We start from the raw sequence: 15,464 nt of genomic DNA, 5'->3' as shown, positions 1-15,464 counted from the left end.
GACAGTGATTTACTTTTTCCTACCATTGTCTGTTTTTACCGCGGGCTGCAATTGCAACTGCAGTGAGACTCCCATGGGTGCCTATTTGTCGAAATGGCCCGGTCTTATTTTTTCGCCATTTCTGGTGGAAATGTCCTCCTTGAGATTTACTCTGAGCAAAACCAGGTTTGGTCCCTTTGTTAGTTTTGTCTTTGGTGGGATTCACTGGTGTAGCTCGCCTCTGGCTCCAGGGCAGGAAGTGAGGGAGTTGCCTGAAACTCTGTGTGCTTAATCCCCTTGGTTACAGGAATGCACCCAAAGGTGATTGACCGGCTGGCTGTCTTTGGAGGACAGCCCTCCTGCTGTGAGTGACAGCTAGGCTGCAAATGAGGGGGAGAAACCAGCATAAAAGGCGAGGCTTTTTGCTTGGAATGCAGAGTTGACCACTGGATGAAGGAATTTGAAGAACTTGGAAGAGACGCTTGCTGCAACTCCTGGACCGTTGGTTTGCCCGGTGAAGCCCTGCTGCATTGCTGAAGCTCTGAATTCGCCCTGACTAGAGAAGCCCTGCAACGGACGACTTCTCCCCTTGGGTTGGTGGGACCAATCAACCCCAAAGGAACTCATCTGGACATCCTCTCAGAGCTGGCTATACTTCCATTACTGCTGTAGAAACCGATTGCCAGGGAGAGGAACACAAGATTGAGTGCATTGTTTTTAAGTCTGACCCGAGCTACAGAAATATCCTCTGGACTCCCATGAAGCAGGACTGACCAAGCCTGAGCCACCTCAACAGAGTGCTAGCCCCCAGATGCGAGGAAAGTCCATAAAGGTATCTGAGAACCGCTGTGGTGCTGTTTACGAGAGCCGCAAGGAGCTGAAACGGCGAAGTGCCGCTGATCTGAAGTTTGCCCATTGCTGCTGCAACCTTCCATTCGTAGTGCAGGAGTCCCCAGACGTCCTCCCTCTTGTCCCCACGACTGAGGCCCAGGAACACAGGATCTGCAGACCTACACAGGAACAGAAGCCAGCTGAGTCCAGTTTTATTCAAACCAAAGATACTGTAAAACTAAGGGGACTTAACTCTTGTTGTGTAGCCTTGCTAGTTCTCAGTTGAGACCTGTCTTGGTTGCTTTGCAGAGTTGCTTGCAGCTTTGCCCCTCACAAGCCTCCCAGCTTGTGGCCCTACAGTCATTTTCTTTTCTGCAAAGACTTCGAAAACGTTGTGCAAGACATTTGCTTATCTACCAGAAGTGCTTCATTTCACCTAGACTTTTTGCTCAATTAACACTGGCTGGCCTGGCTCCCTGAAAGACTCTTCTTACCTCTGACTTTGTGCTTTAACTATTCCCCAGGAATGAGTTAAACTTACTTTGCATTGCAGGGTTCCAAAAGTACTTACCTGTTTAAGAATATTTGTTAACCATGGTTTCATTCCCTCCTCTTTTCCTTTTGACACTAAACCTCAGTATTGCTCTAAATGTACCTGTGATATATCAATGTCCACAGTATCCTAGTTATTTAAGTCACTTTAGGGTGTAGGAAGTATCTGTGTGCCATCCCCAATGGGTATCTACTGATTTTGATTGTGTAGTTTTGAAGAACATTTTTGTTACATATATTTGCTTGCTTCTAAAGAAGGCTTATTCAACTGACTGTTAAATTAATAAATAATTGTTTAATCAAGAAACCAGCTCACATTGACCCCTCTTAAGATAAGCCTGGCTGCTCAGTCACTCTACCAACTTGTGTAGTACATGCTTATACCAAAGTTCGGGTTAACTATTGCCAAGAGGACAAGGCTGGAGCAGTCTCCCACAGGGTACTGCATACGATCTTGACTAACACACATGCTGCCACTGCGTAAAAATAAGACAATATTTCTTGGATGCTACCAAAAAGTGCCCAGTCCTGAAGGACAGAATATTCCACCAGTATGAAGGGAAGGGGACAAGGTGTAGGATTCAGTGGTACTTGAGTGTGATCGTGTGTATAGTGACAGAGGTATGCAGGAGTGTTAGTGAAAGAGTAGAAGGATAAGTGAGTTAGAGCTTGGGTGAGCGAGTGAAAGAAGGTGAATGCAAGTGGGATAAGTGTGGAGTGGAGAATAGTATACTGGAGAATAGAGGGGGCTATAGTGAAGAATAGAGGGGAAGAGTAGTAGAAAGACTACCAGAGAGAGAAAGTGTGTGTACGTGTGCATGCGTCCATGTATCGAGCGAGTGGGAGGACGAAGATGGCAGGAGGAAACAAAAGCAAGACATCAGGGACAGGAGTGCAAGGGCGTGAAAGAGGGAGATCAAGTGAAACTGAGCAGCTGCAAAGGCACCACTTCCCATTGTGAAAACCAGACATCCCATGGCAGATATCAGGATAGGTTCCACAGAGAAAAACCCAGGAGGGAGTGAGATAGAGAAGGCTGATGCCTTTAGGCCAGTGGTATTCAAACTGTGGGGCGCCCCCCTGGGGGCACGTGGCCTAATTCCCATGGGGGCAGCCTGAAATGGAAACAAAATAATAAAAAGGTGGAAACAAAAAGCTGGCGTGGGATGGGACATGCACGTTTGTGAGTATCCTATCCTACCATGTCACCCGCCAACATGCTCAGTGTGACGGGCCAGTGGGAATGGCTGACCCAGGAAATGGACACCATGGAAGCGCCATAATTATCCCTTTCCAGAGCGCGCGCTTTCAGGGTGTTTGAATCCATCCAGTCGCAAGAATGAAACATGACCAGGATTATATAATGGAAATGAGAGGAGACCTGGGGTTGTTTGTGGAAATGGTGGGGGGGATCTTTTGGGTTGTTTTAGCAGTGGGTGGGGGAGACATGGGGTTGTTTTTGGAGCAGGTGGGTTTTTTTCCTTTTTTTTTGGGGAGATGGTGGGGGCCCTGGGACTGTCGGGTGTGGGTAAAGGGGAGCCCAGGGACTGTGCAGCGTGAGGTAGGGAGGAGCGGGGTAAGGGAGCCCTGGGCATGGGTGACTCTTCCATAATGAGCGAGGGGTTGTCGATCCAGCCCCCCTCTCACCCATTTTGGAGACTCTGAGGAGCCAGCACAGTGAAACACTGATAGCGCAGTTGGTGTACGGGCAACCTAAAAGTGAGATCAATAAATAAAAGTTCTCTTAGAAGTGATACATGGCTAGGCAACAAACTTCACAGCTCAGTGTTTATATTGGGGAACACTGGCTAATAAGGACTGGCTACATGCAGGCTACAGGCTATTTGGTGATGTGAAAGATAAAATGAGAGTTGTGGGCTAGTTTAGTGAGCGCAGTGATTGCTGTGCCTCTTCTCTGCATCCCACCTATTTTGTCGCTGCTGGTTGACGGCTGCCTGCTTCTTGCTTCCTGCTTCCCTTTCTGGGTTACCCAAAAATACCCAAACTTCAGACACAGCAGCAAGTAAAAAACGCCTAGGTCTGGGAGACCCGGTGAGTGGGGAAAAAACGCTCTAATCTGAGACACAACAGCAGGTAGTCGGAGATCTGGCAAGTGGGGGAAACCGCCTGAATTTGAGACGCAACAGTAAGTGGAGAAGCACAACACTTGGGGTGCAGGGGTGATTGCAAAACTAATTTCTAGCCGGCTTACATTGGTGTGATATGTTTTATAGGATAATAAGAGGGTAGGGTTTTGATGGAGTACAGCAATTACTGTACTCCCCACCCAGACCACATTTACCTCATCAGTTGCTGCCAGTTGATGGCTGCAGACTTCCCAGGCGATCACGGGGAAGCACTGGGTGGAGCTGCTTCTTCTGGAGCTTTTCTTTGGCTTGGGCCCTTGGCCGAAGGCTGCTCGGGCAGGGAGGCTGCCCTGGGTGCCTGGACTGAAATAGGGCTGTTAGGCCCAATCATGGAGCGGGGAACAAGAAAGCGGGAGTGGGGAGCAGGCAATGGATGAAAGTGCGATCGTAGTGTGAGATGAAGCAAGAAAAGACCAAAAGTACTTTGAAATCAGGCAAAAAAACAGGTCGCTGGCCCAGAACTCACCTCTTCCATGAGCCAAAAGCTAAAGCAGGCTCTGATGCAGGCAAGGGGAGAGGGACGATCACGGGAGACGCAACTTGCTTGGGGCGGGATTGGAGGTTCCCTTATCTGCTGACCAATCCACTTTAGAAAACACATGCACTTGCATCACTTTCCTTACATTTCATAGGCTAGCACTAGACTGAGGTAATATGGATTCCCATTGGTTGGCAATCTCTGCTGAACCTTGTATTGACCAGGTGGGAGATATGGAGTCTTTAATGAGGATAGGGAGATCAGTGTACCGATTAAAGAACAGCTCTTCATTATCTCTGTGCTATTCTGAGTTATTCCTTGCCTCCGTCTGGTACAGCAGGTGTGCTCATTTTAGTGTTGACGCTGACTAACTGCAGTCTTAATCATGTGCTCCTTGAGACAATGTTTCAGCTTAGAATATATATATATATATATATATATATATATATATATATATATATATATATATATATATATATATATATATTTCTGAGGCTTGTGGAATCTGCTTGGATCACATGCTGTGCATAGGCCGACATCTAGTGGAAGCTGCAGAGTATTAGTTTGTTTTTCGAAACTCGAAAATGGGCGTCGACACAGGCGTGCCAGTAATACTATCCCTAGTGTGACGTCCACTGTACCCAAGATCCCTCACGCGTCTAGGATCCTCAGATTGTTTTTTTCCGCCATACTGGTCTGAAGCATCTTGCGGAGTCCCCTGGCCTTAGCCATACTTTTGCTAATTATTGAAGTTTAAAATTATTTATTGACATCCTTCCCCACCCCAACGTCGACCCTCGACACTCGACGACGGCTGGAGAAGACATCGACCGTCGGCTGCTGCACGACGGATCTGGGCCTCGGAAGGCCGCTGGCCTTGGCCCGGGCCTAGTAGGCCGCTGGCCTCGGCCCTGCAAGTAGGGAGAGTGGGGGGTGGAACATACTCTTCACTCTTGGTATATAGGTACACCTTATATATTTCCTACACTTACCAGCCCGCTGCCTCAAGGTGCGTATGGAGGGTACCCCTTTCCAATTCTGCCCCAAGTGCAACCGCAAATACCCTTGGGTCGACAGGCACGCCACGTGCAATCTCTGCTTGCCAAGGGACCACCCCGAAGCGAACTGCAGAGCGTGTAGTAGGTTTAAGCCTAAGACACTTAAGGACCGTTCGACAAAGCGTTGGGCCCACCACGCCAGGCAGGCGGCCATGGCAGCGGAGGGCGCCTTCAGCGATGGCAGCGACGCCGTACTTTCGGACGGCGAGGGCATTACGGCGTCGAAAGACTGCCGAGCGCAGGTCCCCGACCTCGGAAGGTTGTCCGGCAGGGCGGCTATGGGGAAGACCCCCGGCGACGCAAGCGCTACACACCCTACACACACTAAACACACTAAGCCCAACCAAACCTCGCCGACGTCGATTTCTCGGAAAGAGGCACAGATAGAACGGTCCGACTCGGTGTCCTCTGGGCGCTCTCGATCGAGATCGCCTCATGACGCAAGGCAATCATCCACTCTTGCCAAGAGTGCCTCGCTCCCTAGATTTACGGAAGTTCGATCGTCGGAAGACGAAGACGACTTCCACCCCCAGGCCGCGCTCCAGGAGACCGAGGCCGCAGTTAACACCAGCGAGGCCCCACGCTCGAAACAAGATACCTCTCCCGACCCTCGACGCCAGGCGTCGAAAGTCTCTGGGGCCTCCAAGGGGCAGGGAAAACATTTTTCCACGCACGGGGAGGGGGGGGAAACAGCGGAAAGCACAGCCTTCCACTCCTGTAAGACCATCCTTCCACCCTAAGCAGACAGGCACACATAAATCTACTGGGAGATCAACATCCAGCAAGGGTACCCTTGATAAGTCCTCTAAGTTGCCTACTAAAGTCATACCCTGTTCCAAAGAATGGTCCAGTGAAGACATAGACAGGGTCATGTCAAGGATGTCTTCCTTAGCTGATTTTTATGACAAAAACCCAGAACATTTCCTTTCGTATGACCCTCAAGGGGCCACACCCTCAGGCTCCTCTGATCCTATCCCCCTAAGTAAAAAGGCCCGGTTTGAAAGACCTGAACCCTTCGAGGTGCAGCCTTACTCTACTCCACACTCTACTCCACACCCCAGATACCAAGGACAGCCTTTCCCTGAAGGGGACCAGGAGTTTACAATTATGGAGGAACAAACCGGGACTGAATACTATGCGGATGATGAGGACCTGGAGGAGGTAGAAGATGAGCAGGAAATTTACAGAGTAGATTCCCCGGTAGAGAGCGAAGCCCCAGTTACCGACTCGCCAGTTGATAACCAGCCCCTCCTTAATGAAGTTCTCGCTCGCGCAGCAGAACATTTTCACATCGACACCCACGGTGTACAGGAGGAAAGGGACTTCGCAGAAGAGTTGGTGGGAGAGAGGAGGCCGGTCGCTCAGACCATCCCTATCCTTAAATCCATCCAACGTAGAATAGATCCATCCCTGGTGAATCCTAACCTCACCAGAGCCGTCAACCCCAGAGTCGAAAAACTTTTTCGGGCAGCCCAGTCTGACCCTCTTTATATAAGAGGACATCTTAAACCAGACTCCCTAGTGGTTACCAACATCGGAAGAGGGCTGGGACACCCTTATCGTCGTCAGAAGCTCCTCCCGACAAGGAGAGCAAAAGACTGTACGGGTTTGGCAGGAAGGTAGCCTCAACGTCCGCCTACCAAGCAAGGATCGCAAACTCCACCATCCTGTTGGCAAGTTACAACTGCCATCAATGGGAAGAGGTCGCGGCGCTCATAGCCTCTGCTCCTGAACCGTTAAAGGGCCAGTTGGCTCGGATCTCGGCAGAAGGGAGAGCCGTGTCGGGTTGCATATTAAAAGCAACTTTCGACGCCGCAGACAACGCAGGAAGATTGATAGCAGAAGGTACTGTTATCAAGAGACATGCGTGGTTACGGCAGTCGGGGTTCAAAACAGAAACCCAGGCTTCATTAATAGACAAGCCGGTGGAACCCGATCTATTGTTTGGGAAAGCGGTCGAAGACGCACTTAAGAATGCCAAGGACGAGTACGAGACTCTCAAATCCCTTGGCCAGCTTACCAACAAACCCCCTAACCAGAGGGGGAACAGTAATTTTTGTCGCCCACGCGGCCAAAATTCACAAAGAGGCAACTATGCCCAAGGACAGGGTACACAATGGAACAACAACCAGCAGTCTACCCAAAGTTACGGCAGGGGGTAACAAGAGAGGTCGTGGAAGAGGCAGAGGCAGCCCCAACAAGGGAGGGGGCATGCCTCCACCAAAGCAGTGACGCTCAGTTCAGGGTCCCTTCTCGCGCAACCCCAGTAGGGGGACGCATTTCCAACTTCACCCAGGCTTGGGAAGGGATCACCTCAGACAGATGGGTGCTGTCAACAGTGTCCACAGGATATTGTATAGAATTACTGCAGCGTCCCCGGAACCACCCTCCACGACAAAGAATACACTCCTTAGAACATCAGAAGATCCTTCTCGAGGAGATCGCCATTCTGCTAGAAAAGGACGCGATAGAACTCGTCCCAGGACACCAGGTAAACAAAGGTATCTATTCAACTTACTTCCTTGTGCCAAAGAAAGATTTGACAATGCGCCCAGTATTGGACTTACGGCCTGCCAACAAGTATGTCAAGCCCCAAAAATTCCGTATGACCACGCTACAAGAGGTAATCCCCCTCCTAAAAAAGGGGGAGTACATGGCAACCTTGGATATGAAAGATGCTTATTTTCATATTTCCATGCTCCCAGCCCACAGAAAATACTTGCGCTTCAAGGTAGACAGTCGCCACTACCAATTCAAGGTACTGCCCTTCGGGATAGCTTCAGCACCAAGGGTATTCACCAAGGTACTGGCGGTGGCAGCTGCACATCTACGCAGGGAGGCAATCCCAGTGTACCCTTATCTGGACGACTGGCTCATAACGGGGGAAACCCCAGGAATTTGCAGGTCAAACATTCAGAGGACTATCGACCTCCTCCACGAATTAGGCTTCTCTATCAACGAGAAAAAGTCAAGTCTGGTGCCAAGCACCTCAAAACAGTTCCTGGGAGCAATCCTAGATACTCAGAAAGGGTTGACCTTCCCTTCGGAAGAGAGAATTCGGAATATACTACTGCAGATTCCACATTATCAGTCAGGTCAACAAATAACGGTACGCAAAGCAATGCGGTTACTGGGCATGATGGCGTCATGCATTTACCTGGTCCCCCACGCGCGTCTGCGCATGCTTCCCATGCAGGAATGGTTGGCGAAACAGTGGTCTCAGGCAAGTGGTCAGTGGGACGATCTAGTGGTCGTTTCGCCAACACTCGTACAGAGCTTACACTGGTGGACAAGAGAGAATCTCGCAAGGGGAAAACCCTTTTACGATCCCGAAGTACAAGCAGTGGTGACTACAGATGCATGCCTGACTGGGTGGGGAGCTCACCATCTCCACCACACAGCTCAGGGTCTCTGGTCTCACTCAGTAGCCAAGAACCACATCAACCTGCTGGAGCTTCTGACAGTATTCCGAGCGCTTCGGGCGTTCGAGCCCCATCTGCTAAACTTGTCGGTGCAGATCCGGACGGACAGCACGACAGCCATGTTCTATCTGAACAAACAAGGAGGGACTCGTTCGCCAATCTGTCCAAGCTTGCCCAGAAAATCTGGATATGGGCACTCAAACGGAACATCTTCCTGTCATCACAACATGTTCCAGGGGAGCTCAATTCCCTAGCGGATGCCCTAAGCAGAGACTCCCTCCCAGAAGAACACGAATGGGTCCTTCACAGAGATATCGTAGAGGATCTCTTCTCTCAGTGGGGTTTCCCCACTATAGACCTATTCGCCAAAAGCGAAAACAAACAATGCCCAGGATTTGCATCCAGGTTCCCCCAGCCAGACTCCCAAGGGAACGCCCTGTGGATGAACTGGTCAGGGATGTTTGCGTACGCTTTTCCACCAACTCCTCATCAGGAAGGTGGTGTACAAGATGAACAAGGAATCGATGACGCTCATCCTAGTTGCTCCCATGTGGGCGAGACAACCATGGTTTCCACACCTACGCAGGATGGCGGTGTGCGAGCCCATCAAACTCCCAGCCTGGTACAACCTACTGTCCCAGCAACAAGGTCAAACAGTGCACCAGGAACCCAACTCAATGAACCTGACAGCATGGCTCCTGAGGTCATAGAGTTTGGCCATCTCAATTTACCACAGAGGTGTATGGACATCCTAAAAGAATCCAGGAAACCAAACACAAGGCACTGTTACTTTGACAAGTGGAAGAGATTCGTTATTTGGTGCCAGAATAAACAAATCAACCCAGTTGATTGCACTCCTTCCAACGTTGTAACATACATGCTCCACCTGCTGGACGCAGGTTTGGTTTTTAACTCTCTGAAAGTACACCTGGCAGCCCTCTCAGCTTACACCACATCCCATAACAAGGTATCGTGGTGGAAAGTACCAGTAGTTAAAGCCTTCATGGAAGGAGTAAAGAGACTTCACCCTCCTATTTCGAACCCACCGCCAGGATGGGACCTCAATGTGGTGCTAGCGAAGCTCATGGGGCCCCCCTTTCGAACCCATGCATAAAAGTAGTCTCAAACACCTGACTTATAAAACGGCCTTCTTAGTAGCCATTACCTCTATAAGAAGGGTCAGTGAAATTCAGGCTCTGTCAGTGCAGGATCCTTTCTTTACTATCCACAAAGACAAACTGGTTTTACGCACACACCCTAGGTTCTCACCTAAATTTATATCTAAATTCCATGTAAACCAGTCCATCGAGCTTCCGGCTTTCTTCCAGAACCCGCAAAGCTCGGCTGAGGTGAAACTACACACCCTAGATGTGCGTAGGGCGGTCCTCTACTATGTAAACAAAACCAGACCGCTAAGGAAAACAGATCAACTGTTTGTCTCCGTAGCTACAGGCAGAGAAGGAGATCGCGTCTCTAAGGGCGCTATCTCGAAGTGGATTATCAACTGTATACAGCTGTGTTACTCTCTTTCTGAAAAAACTCTGCCTTTTACGCCAAGAGCCCACTCTACTAGAGGCATTGGGGCCACTCTGGCTTTCATTGCAAATGTTCCCCTCAACACCATTTGCAAAGCAGCTACTTGGAGCTCTATTCACACTTTTACTCAGCATTACTGCATTGACACTCATTCCAAGACAGATACACAAGTGGGACAAGCGGTTCTGAGACACCTGTTTGCTCATGACTCTTCTCACATCCCACCTCCTTCTTCTGGTACTGCTCGCTAATCTATGCACAGCATGTGATCTAAGCAGATTCCACAAGCCTCAGAAGGGATACATTACTCACCGTAATCGTATTTCTGATGCTTGTATCTGCTTAGATTCACATGCGACCCACCCTTCCTCCCCTCCGAGTGAAGGCGCATGATTGCTGGTAGTCTTACCTTTCTGTCTATCTGCTTGGATTATCAGTACTCACGCTACTCCTCATGCTTCCTCATGTCAGAAAAAATACAATCTGAGGATCCTAGATGCGTGAGGGATCTTGGGTACAGTGGACGTCACACTAGGGATAGTATTACTGGCACGCCTGTGTCGACGCCCATTTTCGAGTTTCGAAAAACAAACTGTAATACTCTGCAGCTTCCACTAGATGTCGGCCTATGCACAGCATGTGAATCTAAGCAGATACAAGCATCAGAAATACGATTACGGTGAGTAATGTATCCCATATATTATTTAGATTGTAGTTACTGGTGAACGCCCAGCTCCTCTGGCTGCATCCATCATTGTGTCAGTTGAGCAGTTTATTTTTCCTTGCTCGTCCGTACACCTGGACATGAAAGGCTGTCTTCCTTGCCTTGACTCTAATTAAATGTAATGGTCACACACTGGCCAGCTTGCAAATAATTTCCCAGTGCTCTGCTTTGACTATCTTCACTACCGCGGCCTTGCATTCAATTCTGCTGACCATGCAGTTGATTCCAGGCTGCTTCAATATATGGTTTCCTGGCCGATTTCAGCTCTGGGGCCTAACGCCTAACTAGATTTGTGAAGCCTGCTTTTCATTTGCAATGCTTTTAAAGATGGCAGTGGTAGTCTCACGTGTACTTCTCATGCTAGCCTTCCATTGCTGTATTTTACCGGGATCAAATGCATTTTCTTCCATATATTCCCTGTAAATGTATTCAGCATCTTACCCTGTTATTTTAAATCTGTCCCTTCCAAGTGTCCTGATTCCCTGTCAATTGTATGCTGGAACATAGCTCCTCCATAAATGTTTAACACACTGCGCTTCTGTTATCTAACTTTACTTTTCTACAGTGTCATTTTGAACTAATTCTTTATGGCAGTTTAACCTATGCATTGCCTGTTTAAATGTAAAGTTTGTGGATTCTGCTTTTGGCGCATGCCATTTTTATATCTTTGGAATGGAGTAAGATGGTCTCGGCTTGTATCTTTTTTCACCTGCTCAGTACTTGTAAGTACTGGGGGCAAAAGCTGGTACAGGCAGATTCGTCTGTACACTTACAACGGTACACTCAGCAAAGTTTCCTGAAGGGGGGACAGAAATGTAACACCCTCCATCAATGGACAAGGCTCTTCTATTCTGCCATTTGGGTTCTGGTAGCATAGTTTGTCCCTGGTTTGTGGAAGAAATCATGGTGACCTTTTACTTTTATCTCTTTCCACCAGCCCTAGGGGAATGTTTACTTGTGTTTGCATTTTGCTTATGTTCCAAGACTGTTTCTGTAGTAGTTGAGCTGCCTTGGACGCGCTAAATGTTAAAAATTCAGTGTATTTTGGAGATTTTAGTGTTTTGGAACGGAATACCTACCGACGTGTAAAATATAGAAGAGTTTACATCAATGTACTGAACAGTGGACAACCGGTAAATTGCACATTATTTTAGGGTCTGCAAAAAATTGTGATTTTTAGCACCCACGCTGTTGGTGCTTGAAGCACTTTTGGTTAAATGTCCATTCATTTGGCCAACAGCTAAAAATACCAAATAGGTGCAGAATTGTGCAGTATTTTCGACACTTGAATTCCTTCCGTGGACGTCATCCAAAACAAATCAAGAGATGTGTGTGTGATAATATATTAAACATCTATTTTTGGGATATCCACATTCTAGAATGCACTTAATCCTAAATTTGCTATGAGGGGGAAATGTATTACCCAAAGTAAGTTATGTAAGGCATTCTATAATGTATTAAAGATGGATAGTAGAATGGTGCATTAAATTTTGCAAACATTGTTTCCACAGGTTAAGGCAAAGAATTACGACAAAGTAGAGAAAGTAAGTATGTTTTTTTCTTTTTTTTCCTTTTGTTTAATTGAAATATGTTGATCAGTACAAATAAATGCCATCAGATACTTTGTTTTGATTGGTTGGAAAATAACTAATACTGCAAAGTGCAATGTGGAAATGGAGTGGACTTGTTTTCGAGTTTAATTTGAAGTTGGGGCTTTTTTTTTGGTATCAGGTAATATAATCGCGGCAAAAATGTCGCAGTAAAAAAATATCGCGGCAAAAATGCCGCTGTTTGACCCGGTAAAAGTGTGCCCCATTATACCATTTAAGGGGAGCTGGGGTTGCAGGGGTGTCCCCCGCATATTTTACATTGACTCCGGTGCAAAAACGGTGGCATTTTTGCCGCAATATTTTGTTATCACTGCAATTTTTGCCGCGATTATATCACATCGAACCTTTTTTTTTTTTTTAAATGGCTTGTAAGGGTCAGAGTGCAATGCCTGTGATGTACCAAATTTTGATACTAGTCACATACATCTCCACAGGTCTTTTCTCCTAAAATTGTGAGAGCACTGTTACAGATTGCCTTAACCCCTTAAGTGCCAGGCTATTTAGGTCTATGCAAAAAGGACAAGCAATCTCGTCCGTGGCACTTAAGAATACCAATACTCCAAAAGATGTTTCAAGGATGTTGTATTTGACAATTGGCAAATTAGGCTGAAGCTAGATGGTATCCAGTGACAATAGAACACTATGAAGGTTGTCCCTCTCAAACCACTCTAACCCAGAGTTCCCTATTCCCCTGGTTGGCACTTAGTTTAGTTTGTTTGCTTGTGAGGCGCTTGTACAGCAAATTCATTCTGTTTCAAAGCACCCACAGGGCAATAGGGAGGGAACATGGGATTGCAGTACAATTCAAATATAAAAAAATATAATGGTGAGCAGGGGTGAAGGCTGAATCTACTATGTCTTGTGTGAGTATTCAGAACGTACAAGTGCAGCAAGGAAGTGGGCAGTGGGGTAGGTGTTGGGGTGTCCGTGCTCGAGGGTGAGCCACAGATGAAGTGCAAGGTATGGTAAGTGCTATGCGGCAAGGAGCCGCGTTGGGTGGAAAAGTGTGAATCTCCAGTGCGGAGGGTGTGCCGAGGCAAGTGCTGACGGTATATGGAAGCTGGGGAGATTGGGTGTGAGTGGTCCGGGGCCCCAAGGATGCATAAGTGTCCAAGACACCAATCGCAGCAACTGTGAGGTGAGCAGAATATGGAAGCAGGAAGAGAAGAGTCTTGAGGTGCTTTTAGAACTTAAAAATGTCCTGCTCAAGATGAAGAGGGACGGGGAGGAAGTTCCATAGGAGGGATCCAGCTGAGGAAAGCGAATGACAACCTGCTCTCTGTTTGGTGAAGCGCTTTACACACAGGGAGTTGGTGCCAGAGGAATGTAGAGGTCTAGGAGAGTATTTTGTAAGAGAGTTGCCGATAGTGTAGTCCCCGGCCCCAGACAGACTTGTGGATGATGCAGAGGGATTTAAATTTGATCTGTGCAGCAACCGCGAGTCCATAACCCCTACTGTCTGGAATATGGACTGTGGTGATGACCGAAAGCAGTGGTCTTCAAACATTTTTGGCCTGGGCCCCATGAGCAAAATGTGGGCAGGCCGGGCCCCCCAAAAAATTTCAAATGAGCAGGAAGTCTTCAAATGAGCAGGAAGTCCAAATGGCTATGAAAGAATGAGCGCTGTCACTGTACCCTACTCACAGTAAAGTCCCTGGGGTTCCCCACCTGCTAATCTGTCTCTGGGCTCCCACATCCTACTCCTAGCGCATTCCCTTGGCTCTCCCCATCCACCCCAGTCCCTTGGCTCCCCCACCCTGCTCCCAGCAAAGTCACAGGGCCAGTGGTGGCTGTTGAATTTAAGTGGAGGGGCATAAATATTTCCCCAGATATGCTGTAGCGACCGAGCGAAGCGAGGCACTCCCAACCAATCAAGTGGGGTCTGGGGCGGGGGTTCTCCCCGGAGAATTTGTTTAAAAGATTGTGTTAAAACGTTACATTTTAGAGCATACTTTAAAACAAAATTGGGTAAAAAGCCAAACCGTTTGCAGTTGCTGCTGGGAAACCCAAGGGGCAGGTATGGTATCTTTTTTTTACAGGACATCTGATAGAGGTCCAGTAAAGAAAATACCATACCTGTTCCCTGGGCTCCACAGCACCTCAGAAGGAAAGCCCATTTTGCCAGGTGGGTCGGTGGATTGTGCAACAAAAGGCATTTTTAATATGCGTTTTGTACAACCTTCCTCCTTCCCTCCTTCCCCCGTTCCCCACTCCAAAATCATCTCCATGGATCAACACAAACACACATTCACACAGCAAGCACTCTGGCACAAGCATACTGTTAGCTGGCCCCCTCACCAGAGGTCTACTTCCTGGCCGTGTGCTGCAGGCAACTTCACCGCTTCATTGAGGTAGGAGTTGCACTGAACAGCCTCTTCAAGTTCTACTGTTTTTTTTTCAAAAAGAAAACTAAAAAGAAACATCAGACATTTTTTGCTTTAATTTGAATCCACAAATCTTGTCATCCCCTGCATGTGTTCGCTGCGCTGCCCACATTGCTTCCCTGCCCATCATCTCTGTGGGGCCTGTGGCTACATGATCTTAAATCTTTTTGCAATTTAACAATTCCATTTTGCAGCAATTCCAAGATGGCCACCGCGTGCACCATGAGGCGAGTGCTGCCTGAGCACATCCTCCTCCTGCTTGCCTTTCACCCATTGGACACTTGCCACCTTAAATTACTATCGGGGACCGGCAGGCTTTATTTGGCTGTATCACCAGAGGCCCACTTCTTAAGGCCCCAGTCTGCAACCTGTCTGCTGCTGGTTTGCTGGCAGAGGACTCCCTGCACCCCCCCCCACGAGCACACTGAAGATGGCGCTACCACACTCCCGAGTTGAACTTGTACTACCGTGACACTCATTACATCAACAATGGGTTAGTCGCTTTTACCATGACATACCCTACACCTCTGACATGCCAACCTCACTCCATCTCATCTGGACTCCCACTCCTATTGCCTGTTACTTTGTTGTGTTTTCACCTTCTGCTAACTGTTTGAATTTGTCTGCGCCCTGTCCTGCTGTTCCTATCCTCCCCCCTCCGCTACCCTCTCTCCTCTTCACCCTCCTCCACATCACCTATGGCACTCTCCGTCTCCTATCTTTTCCAACTGTTTCTCCATTGA

The 15,464-nt window shown here is 48.1% G+C and overlaps 1 protein-coding gene across 1 annotated transcript in view; it reads left to right on the top strand.

The window, feature by feature from the left end:
- Positions 1 to 15,464, top strand: part of CSTF3 (cleavage stimulation factor subunit 3) — a 731,385-nt gene that overhangs the window by 302,411 nt on the left and 413,510 nt on the right. Inside the window, exon 4 of the mRNA XM_069623577.1 lies at positions 12,239 to 12,271. Coding sequence (XP_069479678.1) covers positions 12,239 to 12,271 — 33 coding nt within the window. The remainder of the gene's footprint in view (positions 1 to 12,238; positions 12,272 to 15,464) is intronic.

This window comes from Ambystoma mexicanum, chromosome 11 (assembly GCF_040938575.1).
Source record: "Ambystoma mexicanum isolate Mex_15411 chromosome 11, UKY_AmexF1_1, whole genome shotgun sequence".
Classification (NCBI taxonomy): domain Eukaryota; kingdom Metazoa; phylum Chordata; class Amphibia; order Caudata; family Ambystomatidae; genus Ambystoma; species Ambystoma mexicanum.
Note: the sequence above shows the minus strand (reverse complement) of the source record. Positions and strands in the feature narration are given on the sequence as shown.